The following is a 23,871-nucleotide window of genomic DNA, read 5'->3' as shown; positions in this document are numbered from 1 at the left end:
TGCAGATAGTTCACATTCGTTTCCCAGTGTTCTTTCTTTGGGTGTAGCTGCTTTTGTCCATCATTTATCAATTGAAACTCAGGTCTCTTTGTCAAAGAAATCCACTTCCATCAAAATATGTCCTCATACAATATCGTTGTCGAAGTGTATAATGATCTCCTGGTTCTGCTCATTTCACTTAGCATCAGTTCATGTAGGTCTCTCCAAGCCTCTCTGTATTCATCCTGCTGGTCATTTCTTACAGAACAATAATATTCCATAACATTCATATACCACAATTTACCCAGCCATTCTCCAATTGATGGGCATCCATTCATTTTCCAGTTTCTAGCCACTACAAACAGGGCTGCTACAAACATTTTGGCACATACAGGTCCCTTTCCCTTCTTTAGTATTTCTTTGGGATATAAGCCCAATAGAAACACTGCTGGATCAAAGGATATGCACATTTTGATAATTTTTTGGGCATAATTCCAGATTGCTCTCCAGAATGGTTGGATTCGTTCACAACTCCACCAACAATGCATTAGTGTCCCAGTTTTCCCGCATCCCCTCCAACATTCATCATTATTTTTTCCTGTCATCTTAGCCAATCTGACAGGTGTGTAGTGATATCTCAGAGTTGTCTTAATTTGCATTTCTCTGATCAATAATGATTTGGAACACTCTTTCATATGAGTGGTAATAGTTTCAATCTCATCCTCTGAAAATTGTCTGTTCATATCCTTTGACCATTTATCAATTGGAGAATGGCTTGATTTCTTATAAATTTGAGTCAGTTCTCTATATATTTTGGAAATGAGGCCTTTATCAGAACCTTTAACTGTGAAAATGTTTTCCCAGTTTGTTGCTTCCCTTCTAATCTTGTTTGCATTAGTTTTATTTGTACAAAGGCTTTTTAATTTGATGTAATCGAAATTTTCTATTCTGTGATCAGTAATGGTCTCTAGTTCATCTTTGGTCACAAATTTCTTTCTCCTCCACAAGTCTGAGAGATAAACTATTCTATGTTCCTCTAATTTATTTATAATCTCGTTCTTTATGCCTAGGTCATAGACCCATTTTGATCTTATCTTGGTATATGGTGTTAAGTGTGGGTCCATGCCTAATTTCTGCCATACTAATTTCCAATTATCCCAGCAGTTTTTATCAAATAATGAATTCTTTTCCCAGAAGTTAGGGGCTTTGGGTTTGTCAAACACTAGATTGCTATAATTGACTATTCTGTCTTGTGAGCCTAGCCTTTTCCACTGATCCACTAATCTATTTCTTAGCCAATACCAAATGGTTTTGGTGACTGCTGCTTTATAATATAATTTTAGATCAGGTACAGCTAGGCCACCTTCATTTGATTTTTTTTTCATTAGTTCCCTTGAGATTCTCGACTTTTTATTGTTCCATATGAATTTTGTTGTTATTTTTTCTAGATCAATAAAATATTTTCTTGGAAGTCTGATTGGTATAGCACTAAATAAATAGATTAGTTTAGGGAGTATTGTCATCTTTATTATGTTCGCTCGGCCAATCCAAGAGCACTTAATATTTTTCCAATTATTTAAGTCTGACTTTATTTGTGTGTAGACTTTTTTATAATTTTGCTCATATAATTCCTGACTTTCCTTTGGTAGATAGATTCCCAAATATTTTATGGTATCAACAGTTATTCTGAATGGGATTTCTCTTTGTATCTCTTGCTGTTGGGTTTTGTTGGTGATGTATAAAAATGCTGAGGATTTATGGGGATTTATTTTGTAGCCAGCTACTTTGCTAAAATTATGAATTATTTCCAATAGCTTTTTGGTAGAATCTCTGGGGTTCTCTAGGTATACCATCATATCATCTGCAAAGAGTGATAGTTTGGTTTCCTCATTGCCTACTCTAATTCCTTTTATATCTTTCTCGACTCTTATTGCCGAGGCTAGTGTTTCTAATACGATATTAAATAATAATGGTGATAGTGGGCAACCTTGCTTCACTCCAGATCTTACTGGGAAAGGTTCCAGTTTTTCCCCATTGCATATGATGCTTACTGATGGTTTTAAATATATGCTCCTGACTATTTTAAGGAAAAGTCCATTTATTCCTATGCTCTCAAGTGTTTTTATTAGGAATGGATGTTGGATTTTATCAAATGCTTTTTCTGCATCTATTGAGATGATCATGTGGTTTTTGTTTGTTTGGTTATTGATATAGTCAATTATGCTAATAGTTTTCCTAATATTGAACCAGCCCTGCATTCCTGGTATAAATCCTACTTGGTCATAGTGTATTATCCTGGTGACAATTTTCTGTAATCTTTTTGCTAATATTTTATTTAAGATTTTAGCATCAATATTCATTAGGGAGATTGGTCTATAATTTTCTTTCTCTGTTTTCAGCCTACCTGGTTTAGGTATCAGTACCATATCTGTGTCATAAAAGGAGTTTGGTAGGACTCCTTCAATCCCTATTTTTTCAAATAGTTTATATAACATTGGAGTTAATTGTTCTTTAAATGTTTGGTAGAATTCACATGTAAATCCATCTGGTCCTGGGGATTTTTTCTTAGGGAGTTGATTGATAGTTTGTTCTATTTCTTTTTCTGAGATGGGACTGTTTAGGATATTTACTTCTTCCTCTGTTAGTTTGGGCAAGCTGTATTTTTGGAGGTATTTTTCTATTTCATTTAAGTTGTCGAATTTATTGGCATAAAGTTGGGCAAAGTAACTCCTAATTATTGCTCTAATTTCCTCTTCGTTAGTGGTGAGTTCTCCCTTTTCATTTTTAAGACTAACAATTTGATTTTCCTCTTTCCTTTTTTTAATCAGATTTACTAAGGGTTTGTCTATTTTGTTGGTTTTTTCATAGAACCAACTCTTAGTTTTATTAATCAATTCAATAGTTTTTTTACTTTCAATTTTATTGATCTCACCTTTTACTTTTAGAATTTCAAGTTTAGTGTTTGACTGGGGGTTTTTAATTTGTTCCTTTTCTAGCATTTTTAATTGCAAACCCAATTCATTGACCTTCTCTTTCTCTATTTTATACAAATAGGCCTCTAGAGATATGAAATTTCCCCTTATTACCGCTTTGGCTGCATCCCATACATTTTGGTATGATGTCTCATTATTATCGTTTTCTTGGGTGAAGTTATTAATTATGTCTATGATTTGCTGTTTTACCCAATCATTCTTTAGTATGAGATTATTTAGTTTCCAATTATTTTTTGGTCTACTTCCCCCTGGTTTTTTGTTGAATGTAATTTTCATTGCATCGTGGTCTGAAAAGGATGCATTTACTATTTCTGCCTTACTGCATTTGAGTTTGAGGTTTTTATGCCTAATATATGGTCAATTTTTGTATAGGTTCCATGAACTGCTGAAAAGAAAGTGTATTCCTTTCTGTCTCCATTACATTTTCTCCAGAGATCTATCATATCTAGCTTTTCTAGTATTCTGTTTACCTCTTTGACTTCTTTCTTATTTATTTTCTGGTTTGATTTATCTAATTCTGAGAGTGCAAGGTTAAGATCTCCCACTATTATAGTTTTACTGTCTATTTCTTCTTGCAGCTCTCTTAGTTTCTCTTTTAAGAATTTAGATGCTACCCCACTTGGTGCATATATGTTTAATATAGATAGTGCTTCATTATCCATGCTACCCTTTAGCAAGATGTAGTGTCCTTCCTTATCTCTTTTAATTAGGTCAATTTTTGCTTTAGCTTGATCTGAGATCAGGATGGCTACCCCTGCTTTTTTGACTTCACCTGAAGCATAGTAGATTTTGCTCCAACCTTTTACCTTTAACCTGCATGTATCTCCCCGCTTCAGGTGTGTTTCCTGTAAACAACATATTGTAGGATTCTGGCTTTTAATCCATTCTGCTAACCGCTTCCTCTTTATGGGGGAGTTTACCCCGTTCACATTTATGGTTAGAATGACCAATTCTGTATTACTTGCCATCTTGTTAACCCCGATTTATGCTTTCCTCCCTTCTTTCCCCTTTCCCCCTTCCAAGTATTAAGCTTGTGAGCACCCCTTGCTTCTCACAGCCCTCCCTTTTTAGTGTCCCTCCCCCCGCCTTAGAGTTCCTCCCCCTATCTTACCCCTTTCCCTCCCAGTTCCCGTATTCCCTTCCGCTTAGCTTATTCCTTCCCTTTCCACTTTTCCCTTCTCACTTTTCAATGAGATGGGAGAAGTTTCACCATAGATTGAATATGTCTTAAGATTTTTCACTTAAAGCCAATTCTGAAGGCAGTAAGATACCCACTATATTCATCCCCCTCCATTCTTTCTCTCAGATATAATAGGTTTCCTATGCCTCTTCATGTGATGTACTACCCCCACTTTACCCTTTTTCTGGTACAGTGTCCTTTCCACATCAATTTCTAGAACAAGGTATACATGTATTCTTTATACATCTATATAGTCAAAATATAGTTCCCAAGATTAATCTTTACCTTTTTAGATTTCTCTTGAGTTCTATATTTGTAGATCAAACTTTTTGTTAAGTTCTGGTTTTTTCATCAGAAATAGATGAAATTCGCTTACTTCGTTGAATGTCCATCTTCTTCCCTGGAAAAAGATGCTCATTCTCGCTGGGTAAGTTATTTTTGGTTGCATACCAAGTTCCTTAGCCTTTCGGAATATCATATTCCAGGCCCTTCGATCTTTTAATGTGGATGCTGCCAGATCCTGGGTGATCCTTATCGTGGCTCCTTGATACTTGAATTGGGTTTTTTCTAGCCGCTTGCAATATTTTTTCTTTCATCTGAGGGTTCTGGCATTTGGCCACTATATTCCTTGGTGTTTTGATTTTAGGATCCCTTTCAGTGGGTGATCGATGAATCCTTTCAATGTTTATTTTTTCCTCTGTTCCTATGACTTCTGGGCAGTTCTCTTTGATAATTTCCTGGAAGACAATGTCCAGGCTCTTTTTTTCATCATGTTTTTCTGGGAGTCCAATGATTCTCAGATTGTCTCTCCTGGATCTGTTTTCCAGGTCTGTTGTCTTCCCCAGAAGGTATTTCACATTTTTCTCCATTGTTTGATTTTTTTGGATTTGCTTGACTGATTCTTCTTGTCTCCTCGAGTCATTCAATTCCACTTGTTCAATTCTGATTTTCAGTGAAGTATTCTCTTCACTCACTTTTTTAAATCTTTCTCTAATTGTCCAATTGAGTTCTTTTGTTCTGTGGAATTTTTTTCCATTTCGCCAATTTTGTTTTTTAGAGAGCTGTTTTCTGTTTCCAGTTCACTAATCCTATTTTTCAAGGATTTTACTTCTTTATCCACTCTCTCTTTAACTGTCTTCTCCAGGCTCTTTTCCCACTTTTCTTCTAGCTCCCTTGTGAGAGCCTTTTTAATCATTTCTATGAGGTTCATCTGTGCTGAGGAACAGACGCTCTCCTCCTTGGGGAATCACCTGGGGACTGTCTGTTTTTAGTCTCCTCAGGATTTAGAGTCTGCTCTCTATCTGTATAGAAGCTGTCAAGGGTTAAAGTCCTCTTCAGCTTCTTGCTCATTCTGTCTATTAATCAGAGACAAACTAGCAAAGAAAAACAGAAAAAACTGGAGTCTTTCTTTGGGGGGGGGCTGGGTGTGTTATCGAGCTTCCTCTACAGACTGCAGGGGGCAGCAGTGAGGCACTAGCAGGACTGTGCTGCGCCTGCGCTCTGAGATCCCAGAGCGTGCTGAGTCACTGAGGGGGGGGAAGGGGGGGGCGGCCAGGTCCTGAGAGACTCCAGCTGTTTGCGGTTGTGTTCTTCAGCCCCGGTGTTTTTAGCTTCTCTGCTGGGCTGTTGACTTGCTGCAGGTTCCAAACCTGTAGCGAAGCTCTCCCCGCAGAGACGGCTACGATCACTCCCCACCCCCTCTCCAGTCTGCTCCCGTGCTCTCACTGCCGCTGCCCTCAGCCTGCGCCCGATCTAAAACCGCCCCAGCCCTCCAGTAAAGACAGACCTTTCTTGGCGGATCTCAAGGATGGCTTCTCTTGGTAACTATTTGTGGGGTTTTTTCAGTCAAGCATTGATTCAGAGGCTTGTAATGAAGTGGATAGTGAGAGAAAGCGCGGAGCTTATGCAACTGTGAGCCTCCTCTCCGCCATCTTAACCGGAAGTCCCCTTCAAGTTCTTAAGTGGCCATTAGTCCCATCTTTATCTTTAGACTTTGGCTAAAATAACAATTATTTATTTATCCTAAATTCTAGGATAGATCCACATTTTATGACATATTCATGGTTTCAGACCTCAAGGCCAGTTTGTCATATAGAAATCCTAGTGGCTACGACCAGGTTCAAGTCAGTTTGCCCCCAGATGCACTTTATACCAAACTCGGGTTCAGGTTAAAGGTAGGTCTTTCAGCCTAAATCACCATTCATTAGATCGACCTCTTTGTCAGATTGTTGCTGATTTCTGGTTTCCATCATTCTTCTTTTACAAGTAACAGAAAGGAAAGTGAATACATCTAAGTATGGTATGGCTATATAGTAACAAAGTTGGGATATAACAACAAAGTTGGGATGATGAGAATGAAGGAAGCTGGATAAAAACTTAGAAAAACAAAATCAAAACATTATTTTTTTGGTATGTTGAGTCAGAGAAAGATCAAGGTAAAGTCATGATCTTTTCTTGTTTTGGAAAAATGGTGATTACAGTGGATAGCAGAGTTTTTTTGTCTTCTACTTTACATGTGTTTAAGTCAGGGAAAATATTTTTCAGTCAGGAAAGTAGCACAACATGATAAGAAGATAATTGAAATACAAGGTACAGAAAGAGATGGTGTGATTGTACCTAGTTGCATTCAATGAGTTCGAATCACCAAGTTAAAATGGTTCAGTTTAAAAAAAAAAAAAAAAAAACCTTACTGCTCCGATTGTTGCTCTTTTTTGTGATTTTTGGGAAAATTGTAAAGAACGGAAAGGTGCTGTAAGATTAGAACAAAAATTCTGATTTTCACATATCATCTTAACTGATTATAGGTCAGTAAGGTTGACTTTGTTTCTTGGCAACACCTAGAATATATTACAAAAGGAATGGTGTGTGAGCCAAAAGGAATGTAGCGATCACAAAGAGGCAATAGAAGTTCACCAAAAGCAAATCAAATTCAAATAACATCAATTGCTTTTTTGACAGGGTTATAGACTCAGTGTACCTAGATTTCAGCAAAGAATTTGACAAGCTCTTCAGAGCCCTACAGCATGAATGTTAGTGCAGTTAGGAGGAGTTGGTATTGTTTGAATGATCAAGAATTATTTTTACCAGACTGATATCAACCTGGAAGGGGGTCTGTAGTAGAATATTATAGCGGTCTGCCTTTAGTTCTGTGTTTTTCAAACATAGCATTATGTCAATCAATAAGCATTTATTAAAAGCCTAGTATGTGCCAGCAACAAGTGATAAAAGACAAAAATAAGACTTTCTCTACCCTTAAAGGAGCTTATTTTCTATTATATGTCTTCATCATCATAATGATAAGAGCAGCCAGCATTTACATCATCTTTTACATTTTATAAAGCACATTATATAATGTACTATCTCGTTTGATCTTCACAGTAACCTAATGAGGTAGAAGCCATTTTTCAGATAAGGAAACTGAGGTTGAGTGGCTAAATGACTTGCCCAGGATTACATAAGTGGGAAGTGCATCTGAGGCAGGATTCAAACTCAGGTCTAACACTAAGTGCAGAATTCTATCTAATGAACATATCTATCTATCTATCTAATACCACATATCAATTTTGCAAGTTATATAAAGGAGAGAAAATAGCTAACATCTTGGATGAAATAAGGATAAAAAAATCTCAACAGGCTAGAGGGATAAGCAGAAACTAATAAAATGAAACTTAAAGGAGATATTGTTTACTTAAATTTAAAACATCTACTATAATAACTGGTATTTATTTATAACTTTAAATTTAAAAGCATTTCATGTACATTATTGCCTTTTATCTTTACTGCTTCATCACAAGGCAGATACCTTAAATTGGATTATATTCATTTTACACTTTGAGAAATTGAATCTCAGAGAGATTAAGTGACATGGTCATATGACTAACTGCTGGATGATTTATGGTTCAAATTCAAGTCTCTTGACTCTATGCTCAACTTTATAATATATTATATATTACAAGTACAATATGGTCCAAACTTTAGCACAGGAGGTAAGTTTATCAGTAGTTAACATGAAGTGAAAATAGCAGGAAGTAAGATTGCAAAAGGACACCTCAAAGTCATATATAAACATATAAAATAGAGGTCAAACCCCTGCGCCTCCTTATGCCAACCTTCTTCCACTTCCATTGGGACCACTCTGCTGAGTGTTCCACACTCTAATCCACAGTTATGTGAATGAATCATTATCTATCTCTCCCTATCTTCTTCCCTGCTGCTGGCTTTCCTTTCTCATCCCATTTCTGTCCCCATGCTGTCTTTCTCTGTACTCCTTGCTTTCACCATTTTTCTATACTTTCTCTGACATTTGTTCCTATACCCTCTGTGCCTCATTAAATTGTGATTGCAGACCTATTTTCCAGTTACATCAGTCTTTCCTAGGGAGTATCAAAAGAACTGAATCTACCTGTCCCAAAGTTTTAGAAATTAATTATCAATTTACCCACCTAACATTTTGAATTGTATAAAAATAAAATAAATCTTCCTTAAGAGACTGCAAGCTATCATTTATTGGAGGTTTTCAATCAAAGCCTGGACTTCTTGTAAGTTTCAGGTATAGTGTATAGGTGATTCATATATGAGTTAGATTAAGTGGATCCAGAATTCATTCCCTTTCAATTAAGAAATTCTATGATTTCTTTCTCCCTGCACCTCCCTTCCAAAAAAAAAAAATTGATAAGAATCCAGAGTTCTAGAAACAACCACTGTAAGTTATTTGGATATGAATAGTAAGATTGATTAAAAAATAAAGTTGCAAATAACCTTGATTCTGGGATTTCTTATCAACTAAAAATGGACAATTATGTTTAAACGACCAGGATTTTCATTCAAAGCAAGATTCCAATATAATTGTTTAGAAACATTTATTCACAATATTAGACATATTCCAAACTATTAACATTATGTTAGACATGAAACAGACATGTTTCAAAATGTTGACATTACATTAGACATGTTTCAAAATGTTAATCTCTAAAAGGCTAAAATATGACACACAAAATAGGGATCTAAAATGGAAATTTTTTGCCTCAAAGAAGCATACCTCAAAGTCAACGTCTCCAAAACAGCCACATGTTGCATAGGGACCCACGATTTTCAAAATATCTTCTTTGCTTTCATTTTGAATTGTGAACTTTGGCAGGAAAGGGTCCCACTTCTGTACAACATAACCAACTATAGTGCCAGGAGGGGCTTGAATTTCTAACTGTAAGAAGACACAAGAAGAGAATCAAGTCAATTCTAAGATCAAAATATTTTTGGTCAAAATATTAAATTTACAATAATTTAAGGTTAAGCATGAGGGTTGTTATAACATTATATTTATTGAGCAGTTAGATGGTGTAGTGGATAGAGCACCAGCCCTGAAGTCAGGAGGATCTGAGTTCAAATCTGGTCTCAGATACTTAATATTTCCTAGGTGTGTTGATCCTGGGCAAGTCACTTTACTCCAATTGCCTCAGCAATATATATATATATATCTTTGAATAATTGTTTTTCTTTTTCTTCAAGTTGGATCACTCTTTCTTGCCCAGCCTATCATGTTACTTATGCTCTACTCTCATTACTGTTCAGCACAATTCCTTTGACCTATTCCATTTTCCACTTTCAGTTGACTTGCCCCTTCTTGTAAAATGGTAGCCATTTTCCTCCTGGGGTTTCACTACTTATGTTTCTGACTCAGTATAGACATACAGACACCTTATAGAAATGCTCCCTAAAATGCAATATAATGAACTACATATAGATTTCACTTTATTATTATTAATCTTCTCCTAGAACCCTTTTGATCATGAAAAACAACACAGCCCTACATGAACGCTCTCATGGTCACAAGTAAGAACTTTGACATTAATTTATATTAATGCTTTGAGTTTTACAACCATCTTTCCAGTAATACTCAGAATTGGTAAGCTGTGGTAATAAATGAATGAGAAAAAATTGGACTATAGCAAACAAACAAGTATCATTTGCTAATTAGTTTGCAAACTGTTTGAGAACAGAGATTGTCCTTTGTCTCTTTTTGTATCCCCAATACTTAGCACAGTGGTTGGTATACAGTAAATGCTTAATAAATGTTTATTGATTGTTTTAATTTTACAGATGAGGAAATTGAGATACACAAGGTTAAATGATTTGCCCAAAGTCACACAGCTGTTTAGTATCTGAGACTAGATTTGAACTCAATAAGATGATTCTTCCTGACTATAGATCTGTCTCCTTAATCAGTGTACCACCTAGCTATCCCAGTGCATGGGGTACTGTTCTCAAAACCCAGAAAAGACACATTCAAGTCCTATGCTCTGACTCATACTGAACTTATATTATTTTGGCCAACTCACTTAGCATCTCAGTACTTTAGGCCACTGATGTCAACCTCAAATATGCTGACTTAGAAAATCACAAGTTTGTATGTTTCTTTAAAAAAAAATTCATATATCAGCATGTTAAAAACCAGATCCTATTTACATTTTAATTTGGTTAGGCTCAATGAACATGCAAACTACATGGGGCTCATCTGCCCAGTAGTTGAAATTTCTGCTCTAGACAATACTCTATGACTATAAATTGCCAGAGTTACTGATCTTCATTGCTAGAGGGAGCTTTCTCACCTGAAAGATCCAAAACAATGAAATCATAGGTTGTGATACTATCCTTATAAGAAATCTATTGGAAAGTAAAATAATTCACAATGAGATTTCACTATACATAGAAAATTGGCTAAACACCATGATTTCAAATTTAGTGCATGTGAGCTCTGTGGAGTTAAAATATCTTTTTAAAAAAATGCCTGCCTCCAGACTTAAACCAAAAAAAAATTCTACTTACTCTTATTCAGTCTTTCCAAATAGTATTGTAGAAACACGCACACACACACACACACACACACACACGTACACACACACATACAAACACACAAACACACACACATCATCATCAGGAGTCCTACATAGTTTTAACAAAAAGTTGACTTTCAATGAAAATGGAATTATTTTAGCTAAAGTATCTCAGCACTCCTTAATTTTGCAAGCTGAGTACCCACCAAATAGTAGGTATTTAACTGAACGTTGTTGAATTAGATTGAATTAATTTTTCTTTTACCAATTGTTTTTCTCTTTATCTTATTACTCTATATAAAAGAGTGAGAGGGAACATAGTAGGTATGTTGACCTTACAATCAGGTGAATCTGGGTTAAAGTGGGACATCTGAACATACTTCCTGTAAGACCTTAAACTAACAGCTTAAGGAATCTAAGGCTCAAGATTTCAGAAAAGTTGATTGAAAACATTTCTTCTTCATGGTTGTTCCCTACACTGAAGAAATTACAGATATCTCACATACAAAAATTAAGAGGTGCTCCTACTTTATCTATTACCTAAAATCAATATAACTATTATGATCACTATTGTTAATTCATATTTATATATCACTCTCCTAGTACTTGTGAGCCATCTTTTTTTAGTTTTTGCTATTATTTGTATCTTATGATAATTTATAAAATTCTACTGCTTTGGTCAACCAATAAATAGGGCAATGACTCTTCCACTTCAGTAAAATTATCCCTAGAACTATTTATTCCATTTAAAAGAACAATAAAGTAAAGTGACTGGGAAATACTTATACATTGTCTATGCCAACTCTTCTGTCTCTATTCCAATCATAACTTTTTTCTAAGGTTTAAATGTTTCTCAAGGACTATAGAAACACATTTCTATCTAGATCCTTAGCTTTCAGGCTCTCTCCCTTTAATTAATCACAAAAGTATTAATTAAATGCTTTTTTATTATTCATCAACTTGACTGATAACTAGTCTTCTAAATCATTTCGTGATTCCCCATTATTTTCTCTTAAAATTTCTTACCCCATAATTTAGGTTTCCTTCATTTTCGATTCTGCTTTTTTTGTGTGTATCCACTTTTTAAATATTTCTTCCTCATTCTTCAATGTGTATTTCTGAAATTACTTTTTTCTAGTTGAGTGAACAAAGTGAAGCTTCAATTCAGCTGTCTAGCACATTGTGTCTTGGTTCATTTGCTCTATTAAAAACTTGGAAGGAGAAGGGTGAATCTGAACAAATGTAGTTTTTCATTAACCAATATTAAAATAGTTCATATGCATTGTGTGTCAGCAGGAAGTATAGTGGAAAGCAATCAGTTCTAGGTTCAGAACACCTAGATTTGATTCTGTCTTTTTACATTTACTATCCTCATGATCTCTGTGAAATCACTTAACCTCATTGGATCTCAGTTGCTTGTTTTTTAAAAATGATTGTGATGGGTGAGATGGCCTTTCAGATACCTTTTAGTTCAAAGGTATCTTATCTTAATATTCTATCTTAAAACAAGAAGAAAACATTTCTGTCGAGATTGATACTATATTCTGTGATCTTATTGAAGGAATTTTTTTATACTACTTCTATTATATTTATACATGTACATTTTGTAGAAGATAAACTAACAGAAATCCAGGAAACTCAGTGTTGGAAGCATTATTAGGGCCATTAGCCCAATCTATATTTGAACAGAAATCCCTTATACAACAACCCTGACAAATGTTAATCCCCACTTGGAGTGAGGAATGGAACTATTAAATGTAGGTGCATCCTTTGAGTAACTTTTTGTTAGGAAGATTGTTTTGTTTGTTTATTTTGCAATGAATCAAATTCCATTTTTCTACACCTTTTACACCTTCCCCTTTAGGGACAAAGAGAACAAGCCATTTCCCCAAGAGCCCTTTGCCTTCTCTCCAAAGAGTTACTGTAGTGTACTACATACAATCACTGTAGCAGGTAACTGATCAGAGTCTCTACTGATGAACCCGATATATTAGTCATGTAAAATTCTTGATACACAGAAAAGTTGGAATGTACTAAAAACATCATAAATCTATTTGATATATGCGTAAGTGAATTGAAAAGCTAATAAACCCTCACTATTTACAAACATTCTTCTAAGTTCTAGTGATATAAATAGAAAAATGAAGCAGTTCCACCTTCAGTGTTAAATTGTTGTTTGTACAGTGGTGAAGGACTCTCAGAATCATATCAGAAATTTGGCATCCTTTGACAAAGCTTCAATTGCCTCACCCATACACATATGTATATATACTAATTAGAGCAGACAACACTCAAAACATGTTCAGCTTTAAGGTGGATGGAAAGTCCAAAAAATTCTAAGAATGTAGTGGTAGGAATTCAATGAAAGGAGGTGGCTCAAGAGCCATGAGAGTAGGGTCAAATGATAATGCTAAGGTCTGCAGGGCAAAGAGGGAAGGTATATAATATAAGTATTACTTTATCATAGCAGAACAGCTGCTAATGCATAGTGGTTATGAATCTCCCCATAATGAATGGATTGGGTGACTAGAGAAATTTGAAGAAATGAGTCTTCCTACCACCTGACTATTCTTGATGGATTCTGGAGCTATTATTTTCTCTCTGGTGCTGTTTTTGCCTATCTCTGTACATATGTATGTATATATGATTTCTCTATCATATATATTTATAGTTCTCTTTCTATATATTATACATTGTATAAATGGGGTAAAGCTTCCTAAAAATTACCAAATGCAATAATCATTTTTAATAATTGTAATTGACATCATTTATTAATCTCTCTTATTGAAGCCTTATCTTTAGACATAAAAAGAAATATTATTACAGTGATCTAGTAGGCTACATACATATATGTATACACATATAAGCATAAATGTGTATACATGTATACACACATTTACATGCATACCATACATATGTATGGATATGTGTGTATGTGTGTGTGTATAAAATGTAGAAATATAAGGTGGGTGAGATAACTGGAGCTTTATCATAAGGTGCCAAATTTCTGTTATGATTTTGAAAATCCTTCACTACTGTACAAACAACAATTTAATACTGAGAAAGAATAATCAATTAAAATGTAAATCTGCCATATAATGGGCTAGGATGAGTTCCTGCTTCATACTACATTGCTCTCCTTTTCCCCAACTAAGCACATTTACTGCCATTTACCTCTGATGCAACTTATGTTGTTTACCTTAGTCTCAATTTTTGTTTGTTTTTTTGGTTCCCCTCCGTCAATCTACCATAGTTTTGGTTGGAAATGAAAATTCTTAATTACTCAGTTTCTCAAACTAGTCTGCTCTTAAACCATAGCATACTAAATAAAGTCATCAAAAGATTAAATGTCCAGGGTTCAAATTGAACACTATGTAAATAGCAATGTTTTATTTTATTTTTAAAGAGGAAGAAAAAAAAATGATGTTGAAGACTAACCTCTTGTAGGTAGCAAGGGCACCAGCAGCTAGTACATCTCAATGGTCGGTGCACCGTAATCACCTCTCGACCAGTGTTATCAGTGATCCTTAGGGTGCAGGATCTTAATGGTGAACAAAAATTACGGTTAAAGCAGATGCTTTCTTCCACTGCAAAGTACACTCTTTGTCCCAAGCGGTTTTTAATCTCATATTTGTTGGAAGTTTCAGTGCCAAGTATCACTAAGAGAGGGGAAAAATAATCAAAATGTTATTATAATCTAGTACTATCTTTAACTATATAAATGGGAAATTCATTTATTACTTATAAAAAAAAACCAAATTTCTAACTATATCATTAAATCTGTGGGAGCAATTTCATATCATCTGAGATATATGATTTAAATCATGTGTCTGATTTATATCAATTCTGAAATTCAGTCCCTTAACCTACAAGGATAATTGTAGGTAATGATTTGGGATTAGATCACTCATTTTCTTTCCAAATCTGTGCTAAATTGGAAACTTCTGTATATTTCCCACACCATTTAAAGTTAATAAATAACCAGGAATCTATATATTTGTGTATTTCAAATGCAAATTTAAATGTTTATTTTTCTATTTTAAAGATTAAGATAATGATTTTATTCCAATATATGACAAAATTTCTCTTTGGAAGATCCCTGTGTTTTAATATAATTTTTGTTATATTTTGAATGTACATTAGGAAAAACTCAGGGTTATGGGAAGGAAAATCATTTATTTAGAAAAGTCCAATTAATAGCACATCCTTTTGTAACATCTTTAGATTGTTACATCACTTTTAGTTTGACTTATACATTGGTGGTCCTGGGTTGTGAGAGTCTAGAGCTGTATTCCTTATAGCTCCTCACATAGTCCCTGACACTCCCTTTCCACTCCTGTAAATGTATTCATTCACTAACAAGCTTCAGTTTACTTAAACTGAAAAAAAATGAATGAAGAACTAACTTCTCTCTTAGAGTGATCTTGTATTGATAAAATATTAATGATAATAAATCATTACCCCTGAAAGGTATGATGATTTTAAATGTGATAATTCTAAGCCCAACAACTGTTGTTTTTTTTCTTGGGGGAGTGTGTTTTTTTTACCTAATAAGTGTAAAAAAAAATCATAGTGTTATATATTAAAAGTTAGGGAAAACATGGGATAGTAAATAGGGAACATGGACCAGATACATATATGATAAGAATGTGCCTGTCACCTACAAGTTAGCTATGTGACACTGACCAAGTCACTGAGCCCCTGTGTAACTCAGACAGTGCATGGGATATATCTATTAAGTCATAAATTGCTTAGGATCTCTACTGATAGAGGAAATACACACATCAGAAGTTTCTTACACTGAGAAAATCATAGTCTCCATGTCTTGTACATTGATCTCTTCACATTACTTCAAGAAAAAATCAATAACTACATTTCTCATCAAAATATTAATGTTTGGCTTTCTGAGCATAAAAAAAAAAAACTTAATTTCTAAAAGTTTAAGGGGATATAGCATGTACCATACTTACTTTCAAGCAGCTCCACCTGCTGGTGTATAATGATCAGGTCTAACTGTTAAAGGATGACATAAAGGAGATACCAGGTTTACATTGTGCCTCATAGCAAAGTTGGAAATGTTATAGAAACCGTCAACACAAATCACAGTGTACATGAAGTTCCTCTATTTTCTTGATTTTCTATTAAAAATATTTGTGGAAAGCACTCATTTTTATGAGGCAAAGAGGGTACAATTATTGTTGTATTCAAGTAACAATCTATAGGGTCATGGAAGGATTCCATGAAAGAGTTGCTAAGAATGCTAACAATAACATCAGCGAACTCTTAATTATGAAAACTAAAGAAAAGAGTTCCTGGATAATGCAAAAAAAAAAAAAAAACCTTTAGATTTAAAATAAATGTAACAGTTTACATGTGATTGCTGATGTCTCAGATATTGTAAAATATGCCTCCAATAAAATCACAGAATGACATTAGAAAAAAAAGATTTTCAAGTTCTTTATTCTGCCACCCTTAGGTGAACTCCTCGCTATTCCTTGCTCTTCATTGTTGGGAATCTCTAACAGATATGAAAGGACTAACTTAAAGCAAAGCTAGTCCATTTTTATAAACTTTCTCCTTCATACCTTCCTTTGGATAAGGAAGCCATTGATTTAGGTTAAAGATGGTCCCTTCGCTCCAGTTGGTCCACAGTAAGATCCTATTCATAATAACAAAGACCTCAAACAGAGGAAGTAACAAAGAAATGTCTGGGTTTATAATATGACCTCCCCTTCTTACCAGCTTTGTGATCATGGCCAAATCATTTAATAGCTTTGAGCTTCTTCTCCAACTATAAAATGTGGATAGGAATGCCTATAATACCTGGCTCACAGGGATTTTTAAAAGGATTCAATGAAATAGCCCATTTGAACAGATAGTAGTAGTAATTACTATTATTGCTGTAAGTGTAATAACTATCATTTATCTGGCATTTTAGATTTGCAAAGCAACTATATACATTATCTCATTGGACCTCCTTTATAAAACTAAATGTCCTATACAGAGGTAAGTTAATATTATTACTGTTATTTTTAATAAGCTTTTGAAGGTAAATTACCAATGACCTAACATGGAGTAAATTGGTAGATAATCTTTCTACCAATAATCCAGAGCTGACTATACCAAAGATACTATTTGATGTAAATCACTTTTTTAAGAGAATAAAATATGAAAATATATGGATTTGAAGGTATCTGTCTAGTATCTGAAGATGATCTGTCACAAAATCATACTTATTTTGCATGTGATGTTTCTTGAATTTTTATTGTATTTTTTTTCTTTCTTAAAGACTGAAATCTTTGGTTTGTTATTTTTTTTTTAAATTTCAACATTTGATAATTAGTACAATTGAATGAAAGGAAAGTATTTTCCAAAGAAAAGCTTAAGCTGGCACTTTTTATTTAAAAAAAATAGTTCTAAGGTATTACCAATTCAACAAGAATTTTGTTATTTTTGAGAAGAAGAAGAAAAAAAAACTTGTCTATTCCTTGAAAAACAGGTCCTGTGGCTTTTTTCAATAACAAGGTCATTAGGGCCCATTCCAAATAGATCTGTGATGGAGAGAGTCATCTGCACTCAGAGTGAAGATTATGGGGACTGAGTGTGGATCATAGAATACTTTCATTTTTTTGTACTTGCTTTTTTTGTTTTCTTTCTCATTTTTTTTCCTTTTTGATCTTATTTTTCTTGTAGCATAATTGTAGAAATATGCATAGAATTGCACATGTTTAACATATATTGGATTGGTCTAGGGGAGGGGGTGAAGGGAAGAGAGGAAAAAATTTTGAAACACAAATTTTGCAAGGGTGAATATTGAAAATTATCTATGTATATGTTTTGAAAATAAAAAGATTTAATAAAAAAAGAAAAAGAAAAACAGAATCCTAAGCCCATTATACCAAGGAAACCCAGAACAGATACAGAATCAATTTTGAAGTCAGGAAGACCCGAATTCAAGTATTGTCTTTAACATAACTGGCTGTATGATTAGTTTCATGAGACAGGGAGGTGGCACAATGGATAGAGTGTTTCCTGGAGTCAGGAAGATAAGTTCAAATACATTCTCAGATGCTTACTTTTGTAAATTGTGTGACCCCAGATATATATCTGATTGATTTTGTTTATTCACCTGCAAAGTGGAGATAAAATAACTCTTACTTAAGAGTTGTGAAGATAAAGTGAAGATAAGATTTGTAAAGTGCTTTGGAAATCTTACAGATTATATAAATGTTGTTATGATGATAGTGATCATACCCAGATTCTCCTGTTTCTCAATTCCCCAAAGAACTTTCTCAACTATACAGAAGAAGTATAATAATTGTTGATCTGAAATGATGGAGCAGTTTCCTGTGAGTTCCTCCTGTCTATGAATGCACAATGCATATACATGCACACACAAATTTAATAAATCTCTGACTTTTTTTTACAAGACAGGGAGGTTCTGATAAGAAATTTATTTTATAAACACAAATCAGTATTAATGACATTAAAAAATTAAATGATTTATCAGTCATATAACCACAATCAGTGAGGAGATTTAAATCCAGATCTTTTTGTCTCTAAGAACACTCTTTCTAATATGCCAAGTCATGTGTGTATATGCATGCATGTGTGTATACATAGACAATATATGTGTATATATTATACATGTGTATATATGTATATATACTCTTCATGTATAATATGTACACATGTGTTCATACATATACATATATATATAAGCTATTATGGAATTACAGCTTTAGAAGCTTGTAGACTGATTTTCCTCAGCTCTTTTACATATCTCCATGTGCTATTCATTCCCTGAAGTACATTTGTCCACTATTGGTTTCCTGGATGTGTGTTTTTGTGTGTGTGCACTTATTAGACTATGTAAGGTTATCCAAGTCACTTAAATCTGTTTGTCTCAGTTTCCTCATTTGTAAAATGATCTGAAGAAGGAAATGGCAAATCATTTTGATATCTTTGCCAAGAAAACATTAAATGGGGTCTTAGAGAGTTGGACAGGATTGAAACAATCCAATAGCAACATAACTACACATATATGTACATTTATACATATATATACATATACATATCTTTGTTTACAATACACTCTTCACACAAATATACACACAAATATATCTGCACATATGTGTATGTAATGTACACATGAATACATACATGTAAAACATGCCTATATAAATAAATTTATATATGCATCTGCTATGTAAATATATCATACATCTAGCATATAGCCAATGTGCATTACATGAGGATATATGAAAATAGTATGTTTGCATGCCTGCATATATGCACATATAATGCACAAACACACAAATATATTATAGTTAGTACACACATATACTATACAACCCAATATACTATATATCTGTATGTCTGCAAATCTATATGCACAAATGCAGGATGTTCCAAAATTCTTAGTGCAATTTAAAGATACTAAAGATTAAAATTTCACTGAGACTTTTTGGTTACCCTGTATCCATATATTGCAGATCTGTGAATTTATTAGTATAGAGAATTCACAATGAGAAAATTGGAAATCCTTTCCATCAATGCAGATTAGCAACCATTTTGCAACTTATGTATCATCTTAAGAGAGTTACTAAGTTAACTAGGAAGTTAAGTGACTTTCACGGGGCCATGCAACTAGTATGTGGGGAAAAAAATGGAGCAAAGTAATTATTTCATACACATGTTCACTTAAGTATATTCACTGCATAAAAGCATAAAGCCAATCTTTTTGCATATTGTGAATAAAATACACTGTTCCATGTAAATAAGCTGCTCATTTATTTGAAGCAAACCTTCCCTTTTTCAGAGAGATCTGGATAAGGGAAGCATCAGAAACATGTGTCTAGACAACTTACTCTGCTTTGACTGAGTTGCCTGTGCTTGCATCTCTCAGGCAGGCTTTCTTTCTCTGCCGTATATAGTTTAAAAAGCCTCTATGCTTTGCCAAGCATAGGATGTCGGATCATTCCTGGATGGAGGAAGATATGGGATGACCATATGTGATTGTGCAATCCCAGTCCTCTGGCACTGCCATACCACTTCTATATTTGGCAAAGCCTTGTCTGACAACATCCTCTAACAGCTTGCAGCAGTTAATCAACTCTAGTCAGCTATTACAGCTGATCCACTTTGCAGATGGAAGCTGGTAGGCTGGTTTCCCCAGCTCTTTTACATATCTCCATGTGCTATTCAGTCTCTGAAGTGCATTTGTCTGCCAGTGGGTTCCTGGATAAGGCATCTGCAATTATAAACATTTTCCCAGGAACATATGCTGCTTCCCGCTTAAACCCTATCAGGCATAACAGAAATCTCTTGTACCTTGAGGGAATTGAAACAGAGATTTGATTTTGATAAAGGAGATAGACTTTATGGTTTGAAAGCATGCCAAACTGTCTGGAAACTGCAGCAGATGTGCTGATAACTCAATATTAGTGTTAACCATGAGTTCTTTGTAGATTCAGATGTAAGAACATTAAAAAAAAAAAAAAGAACCGAGAGTTGATTGCAGTTTGGATTGCAGCTGGGTTCAAATCCTACCTCAGTATCTTATTAATTGAATGAGCCTTGCTAAGTCATTTACTTCTTAGGACTTCATATTCTACATCTAAAAAATGGGGTTAATAATAGAGGAACAAGTCACTTAGCTTGTAAGCAAAGTATTTTGAGCATTATATATATATATATATATATATATATATATATATATATGTAATGGTAATGATCTATATATATATAAAAATATATATAGATCATTACCATCTGAGTAATGATAAAAAAATATATATTTTTATATATATATAGATCATTACCATTACTCAGATGAGTGCCAATGAATATTTAGTAACTAAAAACTATGAGGCCTGGGTCATTCCAATAGTGACTTCTCATTATCTGTAAAATGATATTATTGGACTTTATGGACTGCCATCTCTAGATATGCAAGTGCTATCACTATTTTATCAACATTATTGGGACTAATATGATTATCACTAATATATGCTTGTGAGAATAGTAGATGCTCACTTTAATAAGAAAAGGGAGAAGCATTGGGAAACCAACATTTACAATGTACTTGCTATGGGCAAAGCACTGTTCTAGACAAAAAGTACAAAGGTATGAAAATAAAATAATTCCTGCCCTCAAGAACATTACTTACTTTCTACAGAGTGGTATAATGCACAATCATAGGAGTGCAGATTAGAGCTAGACTTCAAATCTAATCTGCTCATTTTATACATGACAAAATTGAGGCTGTTAGACATAATTAATAACAATAGCAAGCATAGTTTTTTTTTTTTTTGAAAATTTTTGTAAATATGGTGTCATTTGATCCACACAGGTACCTGGAGAAATAGGTGATAGCCTTATCTCCCTTTTACAAATGAGGAAACTTAGATTGAGAGGCTAAGTAATTTGCCTAGGATAAAACATCTAGAAAGTATGTGAGGAAAAACTCGAGTCCAAGAAGTCCAACAATATCCTATAGATTTTATCATGATGCCTCTCAATATATAAGTACAATATCATGTAATAAATACATTTAAAGATGGGGAAGGATTAGAGAATACTTGGGAGTGTAAGTGATGCTGAAGTAAGTCCTTAAGGAAGGTAAAGATTCATTAAAGAGGGCCAGCAAGAGCACCCATCTTGGAATCATTAGGACCAGAGTTAAAGTCCAGCTTTACTAATTATATGACTCTGGACAAATAATTTAACCCTAATTGCTTTACAAAACAAACAAACAAATAATAAATAATATTTAGTGGGATAGTTTTATTCTAGGTATTGAGAATGACTTCCATAAATTCAGGGAGGCAGGAGATGGGATGCTCAGTTTGGAAAATAGCTTTCATCCCATTCATTTTCCATCTCTTTTCATTTCCTCATTTTTTTCTATTCTTAGTCTCACCTTCTTGATGAAGCCTTCCATGGATAATCTAAACCAGAGATAGCAAATGCTATTACAGTAACACTTCAATTCATTGATCTGAGCCAGATGAAAATGTAATTAGAAAATATTTGATAAAATCAATAAAAACACACTAGAACATAGATATGTGTTGTTTTCTAAGTCAATATGAAGCTTGAAGCAATCCTGGTATATAGTTAAATTGCCCCCATTCTAAGTTTTATGTCTGTGCATCATACCATAGACTCTCTCCCTCCTCTGATCTCCATTAGCATTTAATATCTGTTCTACTTATCTGGAGCTTTTATCTTTTTATGTCATCTCTCTCGTGTTCCAAACAGGAACATAAGGTTATTTGAAATCAGAGCCTTGGTTTCAAAAGAGTTTACATAACCTCAAAGCACTTTGACCCATTAGGTATTGAATTTATTCTATTTTGTGTGAACTAGTTGATAAGTGCAATAACAATTTCAGCATTGAAATCTAAAAGGCTTTACATCAGAGGGTATGGTAGTCAGTGCCTTGATTGACTTACTATACCATTACTGCTTTGAAAAGAAAATATAAATCCATGTTCTTCTTGAAGATAAGCAGATAGACTCATTCATTATTGGTGGAATTGTAAAATTGTAGGGATTGGGGTAATTTTTTTTTGGTAGAGTAATCTAACAATCTATAATAAAAGTTGTAAAAATCATCTTGTCTTGTGAGACTATATTTTCACTGTTAGAAATATGCACTGAAAGTATTAATGTTACTATTAATTTGAAGCTATCCATTAAAAGGTTTTCAAATAGCAAATAGAAAAACTACACTGAAAGTATTAATGTTACTATTAATTTGAAGCTATCCATTAAAAGGTTTTCAAATAGCAAGTAGAAAAACTACAATCAAACTAAATGTCTTAAAATGAGGAAGTAGCTAGACAAATTGTTGTGTAGTCTTCTAATAGTATGCTATAATAAAATTGTGATCAACTAGTATTGGAAATGTATTCTAAAAAGGAAAGACCATCATATAATAACACAAAGCAAAAATGTCAAGAAAAAGAGATCCAAAACAGAATATACAATGAGAGTAAACAATAGATAAAATACTCACTAAATATGACCAGATAATAGCTAAAAGAAAAAGAAAGTAAAGTAAAAAAGAGAATGGACAAATAAGCCTAATGAAAATTTATAATGATAAAAATAAGAAATTTACATAATTTTGTTGTATATTTGAAAGGCATAGCAAGTTGTATACAGTAGATTTGTAGTTTCTTATGCAATCAAATTATCTTTTTGTCATATAATGTTATGGAAATGCTTTTTTTATTCCACAAATTAAAAATGAAATGTAATAATACAAAGAGAAAAAAGAAGCACAATAAAAAAATTATGCCATTTGAAACATGAATTATTAATTTATATTTAAATAGATGCAAAGTATGTTTAACTCTTTGTTTTTATATTTGATTGAATCATTCATATAACTCGAATTAATAACAATGAGTTTTGAAATTCTTTTGATCTTTACAGCCTTTCTTAAGTTTTCATAATATTAGTTCTCATAAAAATCTATCTTTCAGTCATGTCAATACTTCTTTCCTTTATATTTTATCTAATGAAAAAATCACTGATTTTGTAAATTACATGCATGGGAGTGATATAGAATATCTTATGTTTTAACAATTGGCCCAGTGACACTTACATCTGTTTTCTTTTACAAATGACTGAAAAATAGAGATTTCTTCTTGGTTCTGAGATGAACAGATTGTGTAATTTACTCTCAATGTTAAATGAAATGACATTGATTTAATAAATTAAAAGGCCAACACACAAATGTATTTTCCATCTGCTAGATAAAATGAACCAGAAATAAATAAATTATAAAATAAACTTGATCTGAAATATACTTTTGGTATTAATATTTTTAGTAAAATCATTAGCACAACTAAGGACATAGGAGGAAAAAAGATCA

The 23,871-nt window shown here is 33.5% G+C and overlaps 1 protein-coding gene across 1 annotated transcript in view; it reads right to left on the bottom strand.

The window, feature by feature from the left end:
• PLSCR5 (phospholipid scramblase family member 5) overlaps window positions 1–23,871 on the bottom strand; it is a 46,099-nt gene that overhangs the window by 5,477 nt on the left and 16,751 nt on the right. Inside the window, exons 4-6 of the mRNA XM_051990492.1 lie at window positions 15,953–15,995; window positions 14,421–14,641; window positions 9,191–9,352 (exon numbers count right to left, since the gene is read on the bottom strand). Of these exons, the coding sequence (XP_051846452.1) occupies window positions 9,191–9,352; window positions 14,421–14,641; window positions 15,953–15,995 (426 nt within the window). The remainder of the gene's footprint in view (window positions 1–9,190; window positions 9,353–14,420; window positions 14,642–15,952; window positions 15,996–23,871) is intronic.

This window comes from Antechinus flavipes, chromosome 3 (assembly GCF_016432865.1).
Source record: "Antechinus flavipes isolate AdamAnt ecotype Samford, QLD, Australia chromosome 3, AdamAnt_v2, whole genome shotgun sequence".
NCBI lineage: Eukaryota > Metazoa > Chordata > Mammalia > Dasyuromorphia > Dasyuridae > Antechinus > Antechinus flavipes.
This window is presented reverse-complemented; position numbering and strand designations above follow the sequence as displayed.